Source organism: Dunckerocampus dactyliophorus, chromosome 13 (assembly GCF_027744805.1).
Source record: "Dunckerocampus dactyliophorus isolate RoL2022-P2 chromosome 13, RoL_Ddac_1.1, whole genome shotgun sequence".
NCBI lineage: Eukaryota > Metazoa > Chordata > Actinopteri > Syngnathiformes > Syngnathidae > Dunckerocampus > Dunckerocampus dactyliophorus.
The window spans coordinates 21,731,975-21,753,268 of NC_072831.1; the positions used below are offsets into that span (position 1 = coordinate 21,731,975).

The 21,294-nt window shown below is 41.4% G+C and overlaps 2 protein-coding genes across 5 annotated transcripts; one reads left to right on the forward strand and one right to left on the reverse strand.

Annotated features, from left to right (window-relative positions):
* The first annotated feature begins 484 nt into the window (after window positions 1-484).
* Window positions 485-19,294, forward strand: adam17a (ADAM metallopeptidase domain 17a). 3 transcript variants are annotated; one of them, XM_054796035.1, is made up of 20 exons: window positions 485-739; window positions 994-1,126; window positions 1,413-1,546; window positions 1,988-2,076; window positions 3,375-3,564; window positions 6,703-6,833; window positions 6,946-7,032; window positions 7,477-7,602; window positions 7,813-7,957; window positions 8,150-8,241; window positions 8,459-8,611; window positions 10,100-10,299; window positions 10,436-10,539; window positions 10,618-10,752; window positions 11,344-11,474; window positions 11,567-11,645; window positions 12,711-12,799; window positions 12,899-12,958; window positions 17,507-17,543; window positions 18,266-19,294. In XM_054796035.1, exons 1-20 carry the CDS (start codon window positions 634-636, stop codon window positions 18,646-18,648), a joined length of 2,604 nt encoding a protein of 867 aa, XP_054652010.1. In that variant the 5' UTR covers window positions 485-633; the 3' UTR covers window positions 18,649-19,294. The 3 variants fall into 3 exon arrangements, with proteins under 3 accessions (XP_054652010.1, XP_054652011.1, XP_054652012.1); XM_054796036.1 differs by lacking the exon at window positions 17,507-17,543 and having other exon boundaries at window positions 487-739; XM_054796037.1 differs by lacking the exons at window positions 17,507-17,543; window positions 18,266-19,294 and adding an exon at window positions 15,360-17,479 and having other exon boundaries at window positions 489-739.
* On the reverse strand, window positions 13,079-20,929 carry iah1 (isoamyl acetate hydrolyzing esterase 1 (putative)). Of its 2 annotated transcripts, XR_008573391.1 has the most exons (7): window positions 20,817-20,929; window positions 20,657-20,709; window positions 20,438-20,586; window positions 20,212-20,373; window positions 20,026-20,147; window positions 19,298-19,551; window positions 13,079-13,097 (listed from the first exon to the last, which is right to left on the reverse strand). XR_008573391.1 is itself a non-coding variant. In XM_054796043.1 (6 exons), the coding sequence occupies exons 1-6, from the start codon at window positions 20,877-20,879 to the stop codon at window positions 19,381-19,383; spliced, it is 720 nt and encodes a 239-aa protein (XP_054652018.1). In that variant the 5' UTR covers window positions 20,880-20,929; the 3' UTR covers window positions 19,272-19,380. The 2 variants fall into 2 exon arrangements, 1 of the variants encoding a protein (XP_054652018.1); XM_054796043.1 differs by lacking the exon at window positions 13,079-13,097 and having other exon boundaries at window positions 19,272-19,551.
* Window positions 20,930-21,294: the final 365 nt, after the last annotated feature.

The following is a 21,294-nucleotide window of genomic DNA, read 5'->3' on the forward strand; positions in this document are numbered from 1 at the left end:
ACATGCTGTTGTGCAAAGACAGATGGACAGCAAGACACCCCCAATAAATACAAAATAAATAGTAAATTGCGTGATTTTGTTGTCAGCACAATCTACTATGTAAAGAACAAATCTACTATGTAAAGAACAAAGTATTGAGTATATTTAATTTATTCAGATCTAGGATGTATTTCAGTGTTCCCTTTATTTTTCAGCAGTATACATAACTGAAGCTGAAATTTTTAATTTGATTGCATACATTTTAAACCTAAAAACACAAATCTACACATTTAGGTTGCATTAATAAGCACAGAAAAAACAATGATCATAAAACAGTGTAAGTGCGCTTGACTCAGCATAGTCAGACAGTGATAAGACCTTTATATGACGTCACAGACCAGGCACGCATATGCACGATTATGACTCTTTTATGTCCATTTAAACTACAATTACCTTACACATTGTCTCGTTTTCCATAATCATATTACGCTTCCTCGTCGTAGGAGGATAAAAAATACTCTTTTGGAATGACGTTGCTAAAAGCGGAAGTCGCCGCGTTGTGGACTTCCCGGTTGCGCGGCTACCTTAGCCTCCCCGACGAGCTGACAAACTTTGTTACAATGACGGGGACGCTGTAATATTTACTGTTTCACAATGTGGAGCATGTGGTTATATGTTTTTCTGCCTCATTTTTGTTTCTCCGGCGCTTTTAAGTCAAAAATTACAGGGGAAGAAAACAGCGAAGCTGACGCCGAAATTGGTAAGTATAGCTAGCTTTCGTCTATGGCTAATGCAAATAAATTCGCTAAATACCACAATAAATGGGTGTTATTTAAACAGAAACTTCCTTAATTGTAACAATATTGTTTAAAATTGGGAGCTATTAGGTTACATAGAGGACGAATGAAGCCGGCTAGATGACAGCTGTGCTTGTTTTAGCCATACTTTTCTGCTGTTCTTAATACATAAAAACAACGCAGTTTTCACACAAATCGTCTCACCCGTCTCTCCTAGATGCGCTTCATTCCATTCTGTCGGATTTTGAGGTTCTACCAGTGTCAGACCTCCAGTTGCACTCTGTGAGGAAGAGGGACGTGAACACCGCATCTCACCTGGAGCGCCTGGTCAGCTTCAGAGCCTTGCACAGGTTAGCAGCGCCCTTGACCTCCATATCGGTCTTGCAGAATTGTGACTACATGTTCACTTTTAAAGCTAAAACTGCTTGATTTCACTTTGTGCAAATGATCCCAATGAGGGGCACTTCATTGGGTACACCTACCCATCTACAGTGCATTTATGCAAAATGCAACCTCCATAAATAAACATTACTAAATGAATATAACACGTTTAGATCATATTCGATTGTGCATTGGTGTCTAATGTTCTATGTATGTTTTGAAATATGAGTATATAATAAAATAATATAATTTCAGATATTTCAAGCTATACTTGACCACAAACACAGACCTTTTCACGAAGAACTTCCAAGTTGTGTTTGTTGACAAGCTCGGAAGGCAGGAGAACTATGATGTCCAGCGTCAGAACTATTTCACAGGACATGTTGTAGGTGAGTTAAAAATCCAGAACACACTAGGAAGTTGTATTGTTATCAGGGTTTCCCCTAGGATTTCTTGAAGCTGTGGTGGTGGGCTGCATGGGTTTTCTCCGGGTACTCCGGTTTCCTCCCACATTCCAAAAAACATGCATGTTAAGTTAACTGACGACTCTAAATTGTCCATAGGTATGAATGTGAATGGCTGTTTGTCTACATGTGTCTATACATTTTTTTTTTTTTTTGAGCGATTTAACCTTTTAATCAGCTGATAAACAAACAGCCTATTTCAGTTTAATTGTTGTTTTCTATAAATTACTTTTTCAAAGTGCTTTTTGTGTCACAGTCAATTACATGTAGAGGAAACTCTGATTGATTGTTTCATTCAAAGATTGAATCATTTAACAGTAATATGATCCCCAAATGTATTCGCTACTTTCTTCTTTGTGCTTTCAGGTGACGAAAACTCTCGTGTGCAGGCACACATTGATGGAGATGAGTTTTCAGCTCGCATTCTGACTGATGACACAGAGTACAATGTGGAGGTCAGAGGACAAGTCAATGTCATTTTGTCATGACAAAACAATCGATGACGCTTTAATTTGGAAACCAAGGGAAATAATGCAAATAACATGTTAACATGTTCCAGGGTCAAGCTGCTGACACCATTAAACCTTTTATTTTGTGCACAGGCCACTCTTGTAACATTCTTAATGTTCACGGAAGTGAAAAAAGAAGTTTACCATATTATATAGAATAAAAGTCAGAAAAATAAATGGCGTACTCCCCGTGAACATTGACCAAAGTTGTCACAGAAATAAGGCTTACTTTTCAGCACATTTTTAAAACAAATTTATTTATTCCTGACTTCTGAAGTTCAAGTTATTTGAGCCAATGGGAGCCAAGTCTCCATGAAGTGCTGACAAAGTGCATCCATTTTTTAAAAAATTGTATTTATAATGTGCATTTGCCTTTACATTTGTAGGGACTAGAGATGCTCGTTATTGTCCAGCACTTTATACTGATGCGATATTGTTACGAATTTTTTTATGATACTGATATCAACCAATACCGATATTGGCAGCAGCGCTTCCCTCAAACTCATGTCATGTAATGAACACATTATGCTTCTTCTGTCACTGGATGCATTTCAGAAATAAACACTGTATGTGCAAAATAATACATATATTATGCAATTCCCAGTGGAAACTGTGCCATATTTATTTTAAACCTTTTGTCTCAGCAAAAAAAAAAAACATGACCAATAGACAATTATTATAACATGTTCTACCACTAACAACAGCAACGATACAATTTGGACAGCTGCACATTTATATGTGACACTAAAATCTGTATAAGAACAAAGTAAAGTACAAATTATGAAATTCTGGAGTTATACGACCATCTTGGCGAAGTTCGAGGACTCGCTTGCGTGGCGATACCAATGGCGGCAGAGAAAACTATACCGATATCATCTGATATTAAAATTTTTTGCGGCCGATAATATCAGTCGACTGGTATTATTAGACATCTTTAGCAGGGATGCTACCAAACCTCAGGTTCAAACCTTGGCCCTAAGATCATTGTGTTTTACTGAGCAGCTAGGGCGGACCCCTGCTCTGTGGTTATCCTCATGTACTGTATGACTGTGTACCCGTCTGGAATGGCATCACAAGAAAATTCCAGGAAAGGCTTTTGGTCATATTCCAAATTGTACCACATTAGGGGTGTTTGAATGTAGAGGTCCACCTGTATTAGTCAATACAAAATAAGAGTCTCTTCCGCCCCGTTTGACTCTGCTGTTTTGTTCATTTTTTTTTTTGCCTTTTTTTTCCCACCCCAGCCCTTATGGAGGTTTACAGACACCCCCACTGATGGCAGGCTGCTAGTGTATCGCTCTGAAGACATCAAGAATTTGAGCCGCATCGCCTCTCCAAAAGTGTGTGGTTACATGCACGCAGACACCAAAGACCTGCTGCCAGAGTCCACCAGGGCGGGTTGGGACGAGCCTGAGGTGACGGACAAGATTAACGGTGTGTCTGCTTTTACTTGTCTCTCATATTTTTGCCTTTTTATGGGAGGAGTTACAGTAGATGAGGTGTTGAAGTGGTTTGAGTTCAGATATGATAACAGTTGGACACGATCGTTAAGGAAACAAAAAAGAGTAGGAGGATAACAAATGTCGAAGCAGGAGGAGGCTGTAGTAGTTAAAGGATGTGGGCGTGAGCTTGTGGAGTTGTCAGGTTTATAAAAATCTTTTTATGCACATACACAATACTGATTAGAGAGTATTATGTAAAACAACAATGCTGCTTTAGCAATGTAATGCATATCACGGATAAGGAGGCTAATCTAAAGCTAACACCTCCCACTGGTTGTTTGAACGTACTTGCAGGTGACATGAGTTGAGGTGAAAGTTCTGCTTGGAGGAGGCATTAAAATTCATGGAGGTACTGCTACCCAATGAGAAGAGTTTGCGTTGTCTCCCACTGCTTGTTGTGCAAGCCAGGAGAGCTCTCACCCACATCTCTGCAGAGTTCATTGCCAAGTGTGTGCTTACACAAACACGCCCACTACATAGATGCACGCTCATCATCATACTGAGAATTGTATCTAGTATAATAAATGTAAGATTGTAGTATAAAAATTAGGGGTGTCACAAGATCTCTTGAGCTTAAAACGTGACAAGATTTCTCGTTCAGAAAAAAAATGTCTCATGAGCACGAGGCCTGGGACGATAATAAATAAATTAACCAGACAATAAATGAAAATGAAGTGGATAATCTTGCCGGCCGTAATATATTGCTATGTGCATGCGTGTTGGTTTTCCTTGTCTCTTGCCTCCAAACAGGCAGGAAGAGAGTTCACTCTGCACATTGGTTTTAGCACCGAGGTGTATTTGTTCCATAGAACAACGGCATGAATGGAGTGAGCCCTTTTGTCAGCCATAGGCATGGGCCGGTTACTGGTTTCATGGTATATCGTGGTATGAAAAAGTCACGGTTTCAAAAACCGCTAAAGTTGTCTGTCATACCGTTGCAGCGAAAGTGGAGGTCCAACGCATACATCATACAGTGTACGCTCGCCTCGTCTTGTGTCGTTCTCGTAGACCCAGTCTCGTGTATCGTCTCATCTCGTGAACCGAGTGTCTCGTGACACCCCTAATAAAAATACTGAGGGGAATATTGTTGAAATAAGGGCATTTTTTTCCAAAGTGTGAGGCACCAGAAAAATAAAGAAAAATGTATTTGCTATACTAACTTCAGTTATGTTTAGAAGCTACATGAATTGATTTTTACTTCCTCCAGTGAGTGAATATACAGAGTCTGGGGTGAAAATATAAAGTATAAATTAAATATATTCCAGAAACTCAAATTTTTGGGGAGTGGTTTAAGCACCAGCTGTATTATATTCTCTGAGGGCAAGCTCACTGTGCCACACTTGGAAAACCTTTGTTTTTAGGACTTATGCATGTGTGTATATACAGTATCATCATGTTAGGTAATGTTCCGATTTTTGCATACATGACAATAATGGGTCACTTGATGGTTGACTTGAAGCCATGTACCCCCTACTCCTGCACACTTTAAAAGGAAACCATTTTACATTTCCATTAAATTGAATATTAACCATGATTAGTTGGTTAATTAATTTTATAGTCAGTTATTCTGGTTAAAAAAATTGTGTTTTGTATGGTCAAATTTTGATAAAGGTTTTACATGAGCACTGATAAATGGATAAGATGTGAATTTCTCTTGGAGATGAATAAAGTATCTAAGTATTCGTCCTATATATCTTTTACTTCAGCCAATGTTGGGATCCTTCCCTTTCAATGGGTTGAACTTGACTTTCACTTTTGTCCACTTTCAATCGCTCTCATTTAAGTTTGCATATTAATTTGATACCAAATTTAAAGGGAAAGTTTAACAAACATGATAAAGCAGGATCCAAAGCACAAAAATACATATAAGCAGCGATAAATCCTCATTTTCAGGGGAATCCACACACTGTCATCCTGACACGCACATACCTGTACATTGGCAGGATTTCACTGTGCGGGGATTGGAATACAAGTATAAATTAAACCTTTAAGACACTCTTAATACACAACACAATCATCAAACTCACTCACTTATTCATACAACTCACACAGAGCAATGAAGCACCATTTCTCCTTCCTTCTTTCTGCTGTGGCGGTGCGCTCTGTGCTATGAGGCGTTCATGTGCACTCGTAATTTTGAGTGTTAGGTGCTAATTGTTTTTCATTTTTATTCACGTGACAATTGGCGTGCCCTACTTTGGAAATCTAGGTCCTAGGCTAGTGGTGTCCAAAGTGCGGCCCCGGGGCCATTTACGGCTTGTGACTGCTTTTTTACTGGCCCTCGGCACGTTCTAAAAATATCCATCCATCCATCCATTTTCTATACCGCTTCTTCCTCATTAGGGTCGCGGGGGCATGCTGGAGCCTATCCCAGCTGACTTCGGGCGACAGGCGGGGTACACCCTGGACTGGTCGCCAGCCAATCGCAGGGCACATATAGACAAACAACCATTCACACTCACATTCATACCTATGGACAATTTAGAGTCGCCAATTAACCTCACCTGCATGTTTTTGGGAATGTGGGAGGAAGCCGGAGTACCCGGAGAAAACCCACGCGCACACGGGGAGAACATGCAAACTCCACACAGAAATGCCCAGGGGAGAATCGAACCCAGGTCTTCCCGATCTCCAGGCTGTTCCTGTATTGGCCAACGTGCTAACCACTAGACCACCGTGCGGCCCAAAAATATTAAACAATCAAATTTAAAAAACAACAGAATTAAGGTGAAATTTTAGGAAAATTAGGTTGGGTAATAAAGTCAAAATATTAAGAGAATAAGTCATATTAGTATGAGGAAAGAAATCTACAAGTAGATTGTTTTATTTGTAAAATAACAGTATAAAATGAATAAATAAATAAATAAATATATATATATATATATAAATAAAATATTTTGTTTGGGTTGGTTTATTAAAAAAAAAAAAAAAAAAATCTAAAAGCGCCCCCTGCATCTTTTGATTTTTCAGTATGCGGCCCTCAGTGGAAATACTTTGGACACCCTTGTCATAGGCTATATGATCTGTGTCATGTAATCTATAAAGCCACCCCCACTGCTTGTCTTTGCAGATTTCCACCACCGAGAAAAGCGTGACGTCCACGACCACAAGAAGAACACCTGCCATCTGTTGCTGGTGGCAGATCACCGCTTCTTTCAACACATGGGGCGTGGACAAGAGAGCGTCACTCTCAACTATCTGGTCAGACTTCATGCATCACACATCCTTAAATTGTCACCTCAACTTGCCCAATATGCTTGTTTAAATGTTTTTAAATATTCAGTCATTGCGACATCTTTTTTTCTCGCCTCAGATTGAGCTGATCGATCGCGTCGATGACATTTACCGAAACACAACCTGGGATGACGAGTTCAAAGGTTACGGGGTCCAAATAAATCAGGTGTGTGTAGTGGACTGCCTCAGCTTCAAAGTGTCTTCACTTTTTGCTATGTCACTCAAGGAAGTCAGTAGTGGACTGAAACTGCCCCCTCATTGAGACATACATCTTGAAGAGGAACTGAAAGCTTTTGTGTCAGGCTCATTAAGTTTGTTCCACTGACTTTAGCAATGAATGGAGGCGCTGTTTATTGTATTCTGACTACCCGTTTCTCACTCAAAAGATATGCATTCATGATTCATCCATGCCAAGTTATGTTCTTTTTTTTCCCCCACTCTGAATGTGAGGAACTTTTGACCACCATCTTTCAGGGGCATTTTGATGGTTTAAAACACAGGCCATAGATTTATTGTTTATTGATTTTACTGTGGTTCAAAAATTAGATGGTAGCTTATGTCCAAAAATATTTTTATGAAAATAATATAAACTCTCTGGTACCATTGTCAGATAATCATCCACAAGGAGGCCACAAGACCTCCTCTTGGCCATGTTGGTACCGGCTGGGTCCACTACAACATGGACAACAGTCCTGTGCGTGGGAAGGTGGTGTGGGATGTCAAGAAACTTCTGGAGGTAGGAGGAGATAAACCACAATAAATACTAAAGCGTGGGACAGTATTGTAGTGAGCCACTCATCAGAGAACATACAGTAAAATATCTTGTGCCTCCCCTAACCCCACCCACCATTAACCTCACACTTTGAATACCCAGGTTTAAAGTATGATGTCATCACTTTTTTCATTTGGTAACATTGGCTCTTAAATAATCCCCTGTGTCGCTCAGCAATTCAGCTCAGACATAGCTGAGAACGCCTCCACTGTGTGTCTGGCCCACCTCTTCACCTACCAGGATTTTGATGAAGGGACCCTTGGGCTTGCCTACGTGGCTCCCTCCAAACCTCAGGCCCCAGGAGGCCTCTGCCCTAAACGTAAGGGCCCCAGCCTTGTTTTGATAAAATAATTGTATAATTTCATTTCATATTGGGTCCAGATTCCAATATTCTCCTTGTGTTAGTCTTCCAATTGTGCTGTTGGTGTATATTAAACATGCATAGTATATACAGTATTGCAAGCAAATACTAAGATGATGTTGGTTTTTTTTGCTTGTGTTATTTCTACAGCATATTATCCATCTCTGTCCGCCAAGAAGCCCAGTTACCTCAACACCGGCTTGACCACCACCAGGAATTATGGCAAAACTATTTTAACAAAGGTCTGGTTTACCTTCATTCAAAACGAACATTTGCTGTAATCAGCAGCAGCCTGCTGACTGCATTTCCTGTGATGTAATAACACGGTTTATCTTGGCAAATGTGTATATGTTCACATTGATACAACTGGGTGGGCGCATATTTGTTACTTTGGCAGCCCTGAGCATTGAAAACATGGGTGTATGTTCACCATAAACTCACTGCATGTGTTCCCATCAGGAAGCGGATTTGGTGACCACTCATGAGCTAGGTCATAACTTTGGAGCGGAACACGATCCGGATGACATTCCACACTGTGCTCCCAGTGATGACCATGGGGGCAAGTTTGTCATGTACCCAATTGCTGTGAGCGGAGACCATGTCAACAACAAGGTACCCACCTCGTCAGACAGACACAGAGAAAATACATGTGCTACATATTGTTACAACAAACTGACTGTGCCAGGGGGAAAAGGTTTTCACTGTGAGCATTTCTTCGCCATAAGTGGGCCATTTTCTGTTCAGAATTTGCAATCCCACAAATTTGTAAATTTTTGTAAAAAAAAAAAAAAAAAATTGGTTTTGGTTCTCCCAAAACCGATCTTTTTTGCACAGAAAACACATCTCATTCACCCTAAGTTGAAAATAATTTAGAAATAATAGTATTTTTATAGTAGTAATAGTAAAGCATAAAATGTACAGCATGCAGTCCAGCATACATGTACAAAGCAGCGATGTGATGTCAATGGAAGATGGCGGCGCCCTGTGTTGGCAGCTATAGCAGCACTAGTCAACTTGTTACAGTCCAGCCTCAGCAATTGCAGTGAGGTGACACAAGATACAAGCGGTGCATTCCGTAGTCAACGCCAGCGCTTCTGTCCATCAGCAGGATTTCTATTCATCATGCAGAACCCATATGATCACAACAGCGTGTGATGGTGTGTGTAGGAAGGAGTTAGTGATGTCAGCCATGTGGCATTATTTTTTGGCAGCTGAGTGGAAAACTTGTCATTAGGTGCCACAGAACCGTAGAAGTTTAATAAGACCAACCTCACTGCATATTTGAAGCAGGATGTTTGCAACACCACAGCTTCCTGAACATCCACCGCTGTTAGACACATCTGCAAAGCATGTGAAACGCCCACAGGACGACAAAAAGTCATCGGCTATAACAGTAAAAAGCCAGCCTCTGTCAAGGTGATTATTGTCGGGTTTAAATGCTTCGTTGAGCACCTCGAGCCTCGCTACGTTATACCCATTGTCGATAAAACTACCGCTAGCCGCTTTAAAGGGAGATAGAGGCGGTGCCACAGCAGAAAGAAGTTGTAGCTCTATCTTAATGACCAGGCTAAAAGGCTAGACTGTTACTCAGATTTCATCTGTTCTATCCATCAGGATTATCATTCATTAGTGGTGAGTACCTATCCATACTTGCAAACTTTGGTAATCTTACACAGAAGACATTAATTCACTGCCTGTGAGTGAGATGTACGAATCTAAATGTTTAAACATTTGTTACATATCATATAATCAGGTCACACAGTTACGTTTTCATGCAGTCCTATTTGCTGTCATCTGCACAGATTGTCCATGTAGGCGACTTTGCAGTTTGCCAGAAGGCTTGTAGAGTTTGCATAAATTCAACTGGTTAAAGCGCTGATGATGTGAGACGTGAAATTCGTCCAGCTCTCAATACCACTAAAGAAGGTGCAGAGTCGATGATACAACGTGTGATGCAAAGTGTGAAAATGAGCTCCTTCCAGTAAACTGTAATAACAAATAGCAAACTGGCCTCCTCCGTGCCTTGACAGAAAATATGCTCAAGACTGCAGTTGAAGGATCAAAGTGCTGTTACGTAAGGCTATTCATGTCTTCTTCCAGCGTTTCTCCAACTGCAGCAAGATCTCGATCGGAAAGACGCTGCGCTACAAGGCTCCCTTGTGCTTCAAGGAAAGGAACAGCAAGGTGTGTGGGAACTCCCGAGTGGAAGAAGGGGAGGAGTGCGACCCGGGGTTGCTCCACCTCATTGACGACCCTTGCTGCTCGTCCACCTGCAAGTTCAAAAATGGCTCTGAGTGCAGGTAGGACACCTGAAACAAGACGCCAAACATTAATGCACTTTATACCTTTCCAAACCCGCCCAATACCATTTAAATACACTGTACTGCTAAATTATATACTATGAATGTATGCATACATTGCCCCTTTCTTCCACAGTGACATAAACAGTCCGTGCTGTAGGAACTGCAAGTTTGAACAGGCAGGAACAAGGTGCCAAGAGACCATCAGTGCTACCTGTAAAGGCATAGCCTCCTGCACTGGTATGCGCCCCCTGTTGGCCACTCACAATAACTGCATTCCTGCATTGTCATACAACTTTTGTTTTGCTTCTCTTCAAGGCAACAGCAGTCAGTGTCCACCGCCGGCAAATGCTGCAGACAATACGGTTTGCGTTGACAACGGTCGGTGCCGCAATGGAGAGTGCAACCCATTCTGTGAGGCCGTGTGGAACCTTCAGTCCTGTGCCTGCAATGGTACGATGCAGTTGTTAGCATGTGTGCTCCAAATGTCATTAGACACAACACTAGGGCTGCACCATTCTGCAAAAATTCTGCTTACAATTGAGATTATGATTATATGGGATATTTTTTTTCCCCCCGACACACGCGCACACACAAACCATGTTCACTGGCAGGTGCATACATTTTAAAGACATCACATTTTTGGTCTTTGTGACGTTTTTTATGTGAAGTCCCACAACAAGGACAGTTGAGGGGATTTAATTAAAATAGAAATGAATTACAGAGACTGAAAAGAACCCCTCAAGTCAAAAACATAGCATGCTCGCTCACACCAGCCAGTTGATTCCGCTGCCCTAGCCAGTGAGGCGGGACGGGGGACGGGGGGTATGAGGAGGACGCGTTAACCACGAGTGCCACAAGTCTTTGAGTAAAATGGCAGTTTTTGTTTGTGATGCAGCTTGTTAAAAAAAAAAAAATCATCATCATTTAGAAATTAGAACCTGCTACTGTGAGTAGAAATAGCTATTTTTTTGCAGCCCTACACCACAGTCACATTATTACTGTTATTTCAGTGTGAGGGTTATTCTACTCTTCTCTATGCAGAAACCGAGGATTCCTGCAAAGTCTGCTGCCGGGGGAAAAATGGCACCTGCTCGCCATTCATCTTGACTAATGGCAGTTTCCTTTACCTGCGTAAAGGAAAACCATGCACTGTGGGCTTCTGTGTTGAGAATGTGAGTAAGCCTGTCACCGATAACCCCGGGCTCTGGGCTGGACTCCATCATGTTTTTTGTTCATTTGATGTTGAGTGTTGATGTTCCTGCAGGGAAAGTGCATGAAGCAGGTGCAGGACGTGATCGAGCGTCTTTGGGACTTTATTGACAAACTGGACATTAACACATTTGGTAAGGTGTTTGACATCATACATCCTACTGAATATTAGGGTTGTGAACGATAAACTGATGGATATCCAGTTTGACAAACGAGAGATGCGGCTGCATTGTTAGTGGTCTGCTGGATCGATAAGAATGAGCTATAAATCCTTAGATTAATCGATTGTAAAGACATGCAGCGGCTACTGCAAGGCTAGAAACGGGTTCCATGCAGCGGGTACTGCGAGGCGAGAAACGGGTTCACACTGAGTGTATCGCATATCTCAACACATCAGCAAAACATAAGTACATTAGAGCGATGTCATTTATCTTATTTATTATGTATTGTGTAAAACTAAAATCAACAGCACTAAATGAATTCAGACCCACCATCCACCAGTACGAACCGGGAGTTTGTTTTTCAGAGAGGTTGTGCATCACAAATATGAACATTAGCACTCATTGACGTCATCAAATCTTACCTTGATGCATTCCCACATAGTATCAAGCATTTGTGACCAAATATGAGGTGAAAGAAAAACAGGAAAAATACAGTGTCGTCGTCTATCTGTGCACCGTGGGAGAAAGTTAGATGGATGGTGCGTTCAAGGGATGTCAAACAAAGTGGGACAGGTCACCGCTCACAACAAGCAGCATAAACATGCAAAAACTGGGATTTCTAACTGTATATTATTTTTGTAATAAAATAATGACCCATATCTCTATTTACATAAAAATCGATCATCATTGCGCCTGAAGGTTTCCCGTGGCCCGGTGGGGTCGGGGGGGCTTACAGCATCCTTGTGCTCTTTTGCACATTTGAAAATACTGTAAAATGCCACTTTTCTAGAATTGGCTTCTTTATAATTTAAGATTAACATCTGTCCACAAATATAACCGTAAAATTGTATTGAATCATATGGTTTGTACGTCGCATTGAATTCCTGTGTTTTAAAATGTATTGTTTATTTTTTATCGTATCATAACACGTGTATCTACATGCGTATTGAATCGTCTATCACAAAGAGATTTACATCCCTACTTAATATGTGTTTTTGTGTTTATTGTCTATTCTTTTGCTTATTGTCTCTACATCAGGAAAGTTCCTGGCTGATAACATAGTGGGTTCTGTTGTCGTTTTCTCGCTCATCTTCTGGATTCCTCTTAGTATTCTGGTTCACTGTGTGGTAAGAAATTCCCAGAAGTCATTTTTATGCAGCAGAAGTTGTAATTGAAACTTAAAAAAAAAAAAAATCCTCATCCTTACGCTGCTTTTCTTGCTGCAGGACAAGAGACTCGACCAGCAGTATGAAGAGAACACAATGTCCCTCTTCGGCCCTCTCAATGTAAGTGGAGCATCATTTCAGTCCTGTCCTGCCATGCTCATGCTCACCATAATCAGTATGGTTCCTTTGTGCGTTTTGCATGAAACATTTTATTTCAACGGAGTTTTCCCCACCTTTGGTTCCATTCATTGTCATCAACCTATCAAGAAATATAAATGTCAGTACACTCACCAGACATGAATATGGCTAGTAAATAAAGTCCACAAGTTAGCTACCCACACCTGAGGACTTAATGAAATCCAGTACAAGAGTTGTACCTTTAGGTAAAAGTAATAAAGTACCAACCATAAAGTAGTTTGCACTACTGAGTAGCAAATTATGCTATTTTTCATTGTGGAGGCATACTAATAAGCAGCATATCATGCACCGTGTTGAATTCAGTATCATAAAAGCACTCTTCCATGTCAAAGCACATCTGGACTTTACTCCTGCAGATTTTATGTAGGAAAATCCATTTCAATGCTTGGGAAAGGAGGAAAATGCATGTATATTGTCGTTCCTGAGGTAATACAGTGCATATGTTGCTTATTAGTCTGCTTTCAAAATGAAAAAAAGTGATCTTGCATGTGGCAGCAACGGACGAATACATTATGTGTTCAATATTGCCCGCACTTGTCTTAATCACTCGACTGTCGCGACTTTCATTAAAGACAAAGATTGTATTATAACATCTACCTGGATGTAGAGATGACAAGAATGCGGTTGATTTAACAGCCTCTTTACTGCAAAAACAAAAGAGGCTACTGTCGGCCGAACCACGTCATGTTCACGGATTCACAGCGGTTGGTGTCGGAAATCACAAAACTCTTTCACGCTACACATAACTGCCAGGGCCCGGTGGTTCAAAACTCAGTTATTTTAACAACTGGTTAGCCCCTAACCACCTGTTAAATTCTTAACCCGCCGTCAGCTAACCGACGGTTTAAATATGCATTGTTCAAAACATGGTTAGTCACGTCATGTTCACGGATTCACAGCGGTTGGTGTTGGAAATCACAAAACTCTTTCACACTACACATAACTGCCAGGGCCTGGTGGTTCAAAACTCGGTTATTTTAACAACTGGTTAGCCCCTAACCACCTGTTAAATTTTTAACCCGCCGTCAGCTAACCGACGGTTTAAATATGCATTGTTCAAAACATGGTTAGTCACGTCGTTAGTTAATGGCACCGTCAAAGTTAACCGTATGGTTGACGTCACTGGTCAGCGTCAATATAGCCCAGAATTCCTCATTTGGTTGAATTCTGATTCAGCACAAAAATTGATAGCGAAACGATTTAACAAATTAAAACAATAAGTTAAACAAAAATATTTGTAGTTAAGTATATTATTAAAGTAAGCAATATTTAACATAGTTTCCAGCTTTAAAGCGAAATGAACCTCGGAGCCTACGCTGGATGACAGAACTACTTAACCAGCCTTCATGCCTTCAGCCTTAAGAGCCCACATGCGCTTAACTTAAAAATGTTCAAATTGTGTTCTGCAACAAATGAAGCTAAATGTTTGATGAATTAAAACAAGCGAGAAATTTATGAACGACACAATTAAATAAAAATGTTTTCCGTTCCAAAAAATTTGCTCAGCACAAGCTGTTATAGTTTGGGAATAATACTAAAAGTCGGCTCGCCTTCAAAGCAGGCCCAGACAACATCTCAGGACGTGCACTTCGGGTTTGCTCATCAGAGCTAGCTGATGTGCTTGCTGACATATTTAACCTGTCGCTTGCACAAGCATCTGTACCGACCTGCTTTAAGTCCACCACCATAGTGCCCGTACCCAAGAAGAGCAACGTGACCTGCTTGAATGACTATCGCCCTATAGCACTCACTCCTATTGTTATGAAGTGCTTTGAAAGAATAGTCATGACCCACATCAAAAAGAGCATCCCGGCGGCAACTGTGGACCCTCTACAGTTTGCATATCGCCAGAACCGGTCCACGGATGATGCAGTCAACACTGCCATCCACACAGCCCTTTCTCACCTACAGGGCCAGGACACATACGTCAGAATGCTATTTATAGACTATAGCTCTGCTTTTAATACAGTCAGCCCCCACAAACTCACAAATAAGCTCCTCACACTTGGCCTGTCTCCCTCCCTCTGTAACTGGGTGTTTAACTTTCTCACGGGCAGACCCCAGTCAGTCAGAGTCCACAACCGCACATCCAGCTCAAGAATTGTGAGCACTGGGACCCCACAGGGGTGTGTGCTGAGTCCACTCCTCTACACGCTCTTCACCTACGATTGCGTGGCCTCCCAGAACAACACCAGCATCATTAAATTTGCGGATGACACTACAGTCATCGGACTGATCACTGGTGGTGTTGAAACATCATACAGAAGAGAGGTGGCGGACCTCATAGCTTGGTGTCGTGATAACAATCTCCTTCTCAATACAGATAAGACTAAAGAGATGATCATCGACCCAAGAACAAGGGAAAAGGAGCCACATAGACCCCTGTTTATTGATGAGACTGAGGTGGAGAGGGTGAAAACCTTCAAGTTCCTTGGCACACACATCAGCGAGGACCTCACCTGGTCTCACAACACCCAACAAATTCTGAAGAAGTCCCAAAGGAGACTGTACTTCCTGAGAAGACTGAGGAAATTTGGCATGTCCACCACAATCCTGAGTTGCTTCTACAGATGCACTATCGAAAGTGTCCTTACCGCCTCCATCACTGTTTGGTACGGTAACTGTACAACACGTGATAGGAAGGCACTCCAGCGGGTGATCAAGACCTCACAGAACATTGTTGGGGCAGCCCTCCCCTCACTGCAAGACATTTATACATATAGAGTCCTACGCAGAACACACAACCTCATCAAGGACAGCACACATCCACAACACTCATTATTCACACTCCTACCGTCAGGCAGACGCTACAGGAGTTTGAAGTCCAGGACCACAAGGCTGGCAAACAGCTTTTACCCACAGGCCATCAGGCTTCTCAATGAAGCACTCAGACACGCCGCACGCAACACACACTCATAGCACTTTATTTATTTATTTGTATTATTTACTTGTGTTAATGTCTCTTCTGTTGTTGTTGCTTAATTTATTGGTATTTATGTATATGTGTTTATGTTTCTTCTGTTCTTATTCTTTCTTGTGTTTTTCTTTCTTTTCTTGGGAGAATGAACAGAATAAGATTTTCATTGCATGGTATAACTGCTGTTTTACCATGCACATGACAATAAAACTCTCTTGAATCTTGAATCTTGAAAGTAAGAGTCTTAGGGTTCAACCTAATATTAGTGCCACGATGATAATACGTATAATAGCTATTCATGTATAAACGAAACATGAGCTATATACATCAGATGTGTGTTTTATGTGTTATTGTTACACAAGTGAACAGAACACAGCTTTCAATACATTGCAAAGGCAAGACTATGTAGAACATCAGACACACTATACTTAGAATTCTTCTGGAAAGCTTTAAACATCATGTAACTATCGCCTCAAATTGCAAGTTCATAAAAGTACTATCTTGTGACGCTGATAAAGCCTCAAATAGCTCTATGTACAACTATTCCATGAAAATAGTTGTTCTTAAACATGACTAAGATAGAATTTGCAAGCTTAACACGGTTCAATAAAATTGTTTCCTTTCAAATCTAGGCAGTTAAAAGCATGCTATTCTGTCTTGCAAATATAAATAACTTGTCATGTGCTGAAAAGCTGCATTGTACAGTAAAGTGTGAAGTAATGCATAACCCAGACATCAGCAATGCACGTAAGGAGACATGACAGCATGGCACCATGAAGGCAGCGTTGGCCGCGAACTCCATCTTGAGAGTTAACCACCTGTGGAAAAAGTTAGCAGTGGTCCTTAGGTGTGTTAACTTTAATGTCAAGTTGACAGCCGGTTAAAGTTAACCGAGTTTTGGACAACAAGATAACGTGCCGTTAAAGTTAACGGTCTGTTCAGTGTACTTAACCAGTGGTTAAATAAATAACAGAGTTTTGAACAACAGGGCCCAAGTCGCTACAGTAACCTTAAGCATGTTAAAGGCTCTGCTCATATGAAATCGACAGTAATCACCAAGTGTACTATTTCATGAAATGTTTGTATTTAGTGGTGTATTACTGTATTTGATGTCCTTTATATGTTCTCTCTACAGTATGACTTAAGTGTTAATGTAGGTATGAGTTCCGACTTGTACAAAAATTCAACTTACATCGTACATCCTTATACTAAGGAGTATTTATTGCAAACAAATGTAGCAAAAATAGGATAATTGATACAACTCTTGTATTAGATGTTCTAGTGTGTGGGATGATGTTCTACTGTAGTTTGTGGAAGATATTTAGAAAATGTTTGTTGATAAACACCTTTTAAATGATTTAACATGATCATCTATTATGTGGAGGGACTTTTTCTTACATTGACATTGTCCAGAGGTCAGGATATAGTGGGACTTGTGTTCAGGAAAAAAAGGCTTGAACTGGAAGCTTAGCGATGGGGCTCTCAGTCTGTACAGGCTGCAAGCTGTCAATGACCTATGCATCACTCTTGGCCTTTTCTTACTGGAACTGCAGCAGACGGTGGAGGTTTGTAGTAGAGCGCCCGCTGTAGGTGAGTGCGTGTGCCATGGCTTGGTGTTGCGTTGCCACCGAGTCCATGATGATGATGCATGGTCCGTCGACCCACGTTTGGGATACTCCTGCACTCCTTTACTCCTTGATGTAATCGCTGATCGCCCAAAAACTCGCTCGCCAACCGTTGGCCGAGTAGCTGCAAGGACGTCCTACACCCGATCAGAAATTACCTCAAGAACGCAAGATTGCATCTCGGGAGTAGTCAAACAAGGAGAGGAGTGACGAGGTTGCACCTTGTTGTCGTCTGTGAAATCGGATGCAGTGTGTGTTGACATTTTCAGTTTGCATCTGCTACTGTTTTAAAGCCTAGCAGAGGAGGGTCATGTCTTTACCCTTTCATTTCTTTAGTGGCTGCCTGCATAGTGTCTTTTTTTTTTTTTTTTGAGAAACTGAGGGTACATTCCTCCATAGACCTTCCTCACAGGAGACATTGTGACAAAGGAAGGTCTAATATTTTACTCTTTCACACACTTTTAAAAAGGGAGATGGATGCCAGTCCAATTCAATCCTAACATGGATTAAAAGCCACGTTTCCATCAAGCAGTACAGCTCTGAACTCAAGGCTGCTGAAAAGTGGTGCAGTACGGATGATTTTATTTTGATCATCTTAAACTTGATTTGAGTAAAAATGGAATGGATCGTGCCTCAGTCCAACACTCTTTAGCTCTCCACGACTCTCACATGTCATTCTCTCTCCAGAATCAAGAAATCCTGAACAACCTCGAGTCGGCATCCGTGCGCATCGTCAAGCCTCCTCCGCCTCCCTCCTCCTCTGCCGCCCAGACCGGGCCCTCCCCCCAGGCCCAGCAGCTGAGCCAGGCAGCTGCACCGCTCATAGCCATCTCCCTGATCCCCGGCCCCAACTACGTCCCCACGCCGGACAGCGGCGGTGGGCTGCGGATGGCCACCATCCAGGAGGACAACAGCAGCGACTCTCACCCGGGAGAGGAGGTGGGCCAGGGCGACGACTTCCCAACCGCAGGAGCCTACTTGTCGGCTACGAGATCCTCCTACGAGGATCTGACCGAGCAGAGCCCATCGGTCAGGGAAAGGCGGCAGCTCATGAGACAGGAGTGCTTTGACACCAAAGAGACAGAGTGCTGAGTCCAATCCCAACAGTACATTGGTGTGGATACTATTCTGTCAAGATGAACCACCTTAGATTGAAGTGGCATTTCCTGTTTTATAGTGCTGATGGCTAAAAAGTCCTCTGCCTCTGACCAGTACCTCAAAAACACATTCTAGACAGTATTTGAACTCTGTTGTACAGCTAGACACAAGTTATTGCACTTTTTAAGCATTACTGCTGTGTGTCATAGTGTACACATTACTGGATGATTGTCTTTTATGCTTACTTATCCTGTGTCACAGTTGGCTCATTTATATTTAGTCATGCTTCCCGACCTACAAAAAACTGTTGTGCCTTTCCCCGACAATTAATACCCCAATGGGAAAATTGAAGTGGATGTCCTGTTGCGAAACTGTGAACTGTTCAGATTTACTGTTTTTTTTTTTTTTTTTTGGTCCTTGTGTCAAATCATGTCGTCTCACCACTGATGCCTGCTATTCAAGCTTAAGTCAAGACAGCGATGTGGTTAACATGAAACGAATCAATGTGAATTGTTACTCAGCGAAAAAGTGGCAAATGTTTTTGTGTTTTAATTCATGTCCAAATTAAGTCCCCTGCTTGCATTACCCACACATATCTTAATAAATGATTGTATTGTTCACCTTCAATTGTAACATTGCTGCAGCATGAAGGCAGGTCAGGATAATGCTCTCCACATGAGTACTAATAAATGTTCTCCATTTTCTCAATGCAGCAGGCTGCTCTCCGGGCTCCCTGCGTCCACGTCCGCCCAGTAGGGAAGGATAAAAGGAAGATGAGCCACTCTGCTCTCCAGCAGCTGCCAAAGGTGCCGCATCACGAACTGGTTTCCTTTCTCAGAGAGATGGAGCCCATCTGACAGGTAAACTGTGAAGTCCTGCAGGGACCGTGAGAAAAAGTTTTCAGATTTTTACTAGCGTTTCAAAACTGCTCACTCTTCAGGCCGAACTAGCACTTGAGGCCATTTAGATCAAATGTAAGTTCTTGTAAATGCAGGAGTTTTCAACATGGGGCACAGTGAATGTCCCCTCAGAGCACATTAACACAGATGGGGCCTCCCGTTCTCCCTGAATGACTGAATTTATGTTTTTGCTAATTGTAGGAAATAAAAATTCTTTTACTTTGCATTTGACATAGCTGAAGTGAGTTTAGCTGGTTAGAAAATGTATCTTTTTCTCAAGCTGCTGCGCAGTCGTCGCACTTCGACAGCTATTGCTGTACTTTACTATACAATCAGTTCTTGAAAAGGCAAGTTTATTTACAGAGCACAATTCATACACAGGGTAATTCAAAGTGCTTAACAGAAAAGAAGGGTAAAATCGCTTCATAAAATAATGCATTCATATCACACCTCTCCATCCTTTTGCATGAGTGTCCACAAGTCCAGGACATCAACACCACACTGAGCAGCTGCCTGGACACAAGCCTGAGCGTACTGTCCGGCCGTCGAGTTGAGACGATTGAGAGGACAACCTGGAGACACTCAGGAATTAGATATTACCATCATAATCTGTGAAAAATCTATTCTATACGTTACCTTTAAGAGTACACTCTTTCTCCCATGCTGTCTCATGAACAGGAGGAGGGGTGATAAAGATTACTTTTCCTGCAGGCACCCCCACTGTGGCAAGGAACCTGCTTATTTCCTTTAGGTTCTCAGAGTATTCATGCAGAGGAACATGCTGCTGAGGGTTTTTCTCTGCAAACATGAAGGGGGAAAAAAGTCAATAGGATGTGTGTACTTAAGTATTATATAGTTCTACCTTCCAGGGCAGAATCATTGGCGCCAAAGAAGACAGTAACAGCTGCAATGGTGTCTGCTGAGCCCTCACTGTTCAAGATCCTTGGAAGAACTACTCTGGCCCATCTGGAATTGTAGCCGGACAGCCCTCTGTTCACTACGTCACACTTCCTGAAGATACAAGAAATCAATTTAAACACTCACCCTGTCCCCGAAACCTTACAAATGTCTAAAGAAAGACCTTGCTAATTTGTCGGCGATGCCTGAACCCCATCCATTGACTTGAAAGGACATCTGAAACAAACAAAAACTGAGCTAGCAAGACAGCAGCTAACAGACGAAAGCGACTGAAACAACAGTTAAGACTCTAACACAACAAAGTCACATTTTAAGTACTTTACCTGTGTAATGGAATCGCCGAATAAAATAACTTTAGGCCAAATTAACATTTTGATTTCAGACATGTTGGTGGCGTTGTCCCGCCATTCAAAGCCAACGTGACTTGAGGTTGTCTTTGCGCATGCGCAAACTTGCCAAAGCATCTAGGTACAGTAATTACAGTATACCAAAAAAATACAGTATGTCGGTTTTAATTACATGTAAATCTATATTTTTGTAAACTATTTTTAGTATATAATACGAACTCAAATGAAACTTGATATGGAGTTCTTATAAATTATATTTTTCAAATCGTTTTGGGGAATGCGTTAATTATTTTTAGAACATCTGTAAATTTAGAGTGTAGTTTGAGTTAGGTTTGTAGGAAGAATTACTATTATTCCAATATTTTACTTAAAATACATTCTGATAGCAGTTATTATTGATATTAAAGATGTGTATTGGAGCCAAAAACTCAATTACTACTACTACTAAATTATG

Bases quoted from the DNA above. Each gene is read 5' to 3' on its own strand.
- iah1 (XM_054796043.1), bottom strand. From the start codon at position 20,879: ATGTCTGAAATCAAAATGTTAATTTGGCCTAAAGTTATTTTATTCGGC. The intron at 20,710-20,816 runs GTAAAGTACTTA...TGTTTGTTTCAG, and splicing joins TCGGCGATTCCATTACACAG to ATGTCCTTTCAAGTCAATGG. The intron at 20,587-20,656 runs GTCTTTCTTTAG...TTGTATCTTCAG, and splicing joins ATCGCCGACAAATTAGCAAG to GAAGTGTGACGTAGTGAACA.
- adam17a (XM_054796035.1), top strand. From the start codon at position 634: ATGTGGAGCATGTGGTTATATGTTTTTCTGCCTCATTTTTGTTTCTCC. The intron at 7,958-8,149 runs GTAAGGGCCCCA...TTATTTCTACAG, and splicing joins AGGAGGCCTCTGCCCTAAAC to CATATTATCCATCTCTGTCC. The intron at 10,300-10,435 runs GTAGGACACCTG...TTTCTTCCACAG, and splicing joins AAAAATGGCTCTGAGTGCAG to TGACATAAACAGTCCGTGCT.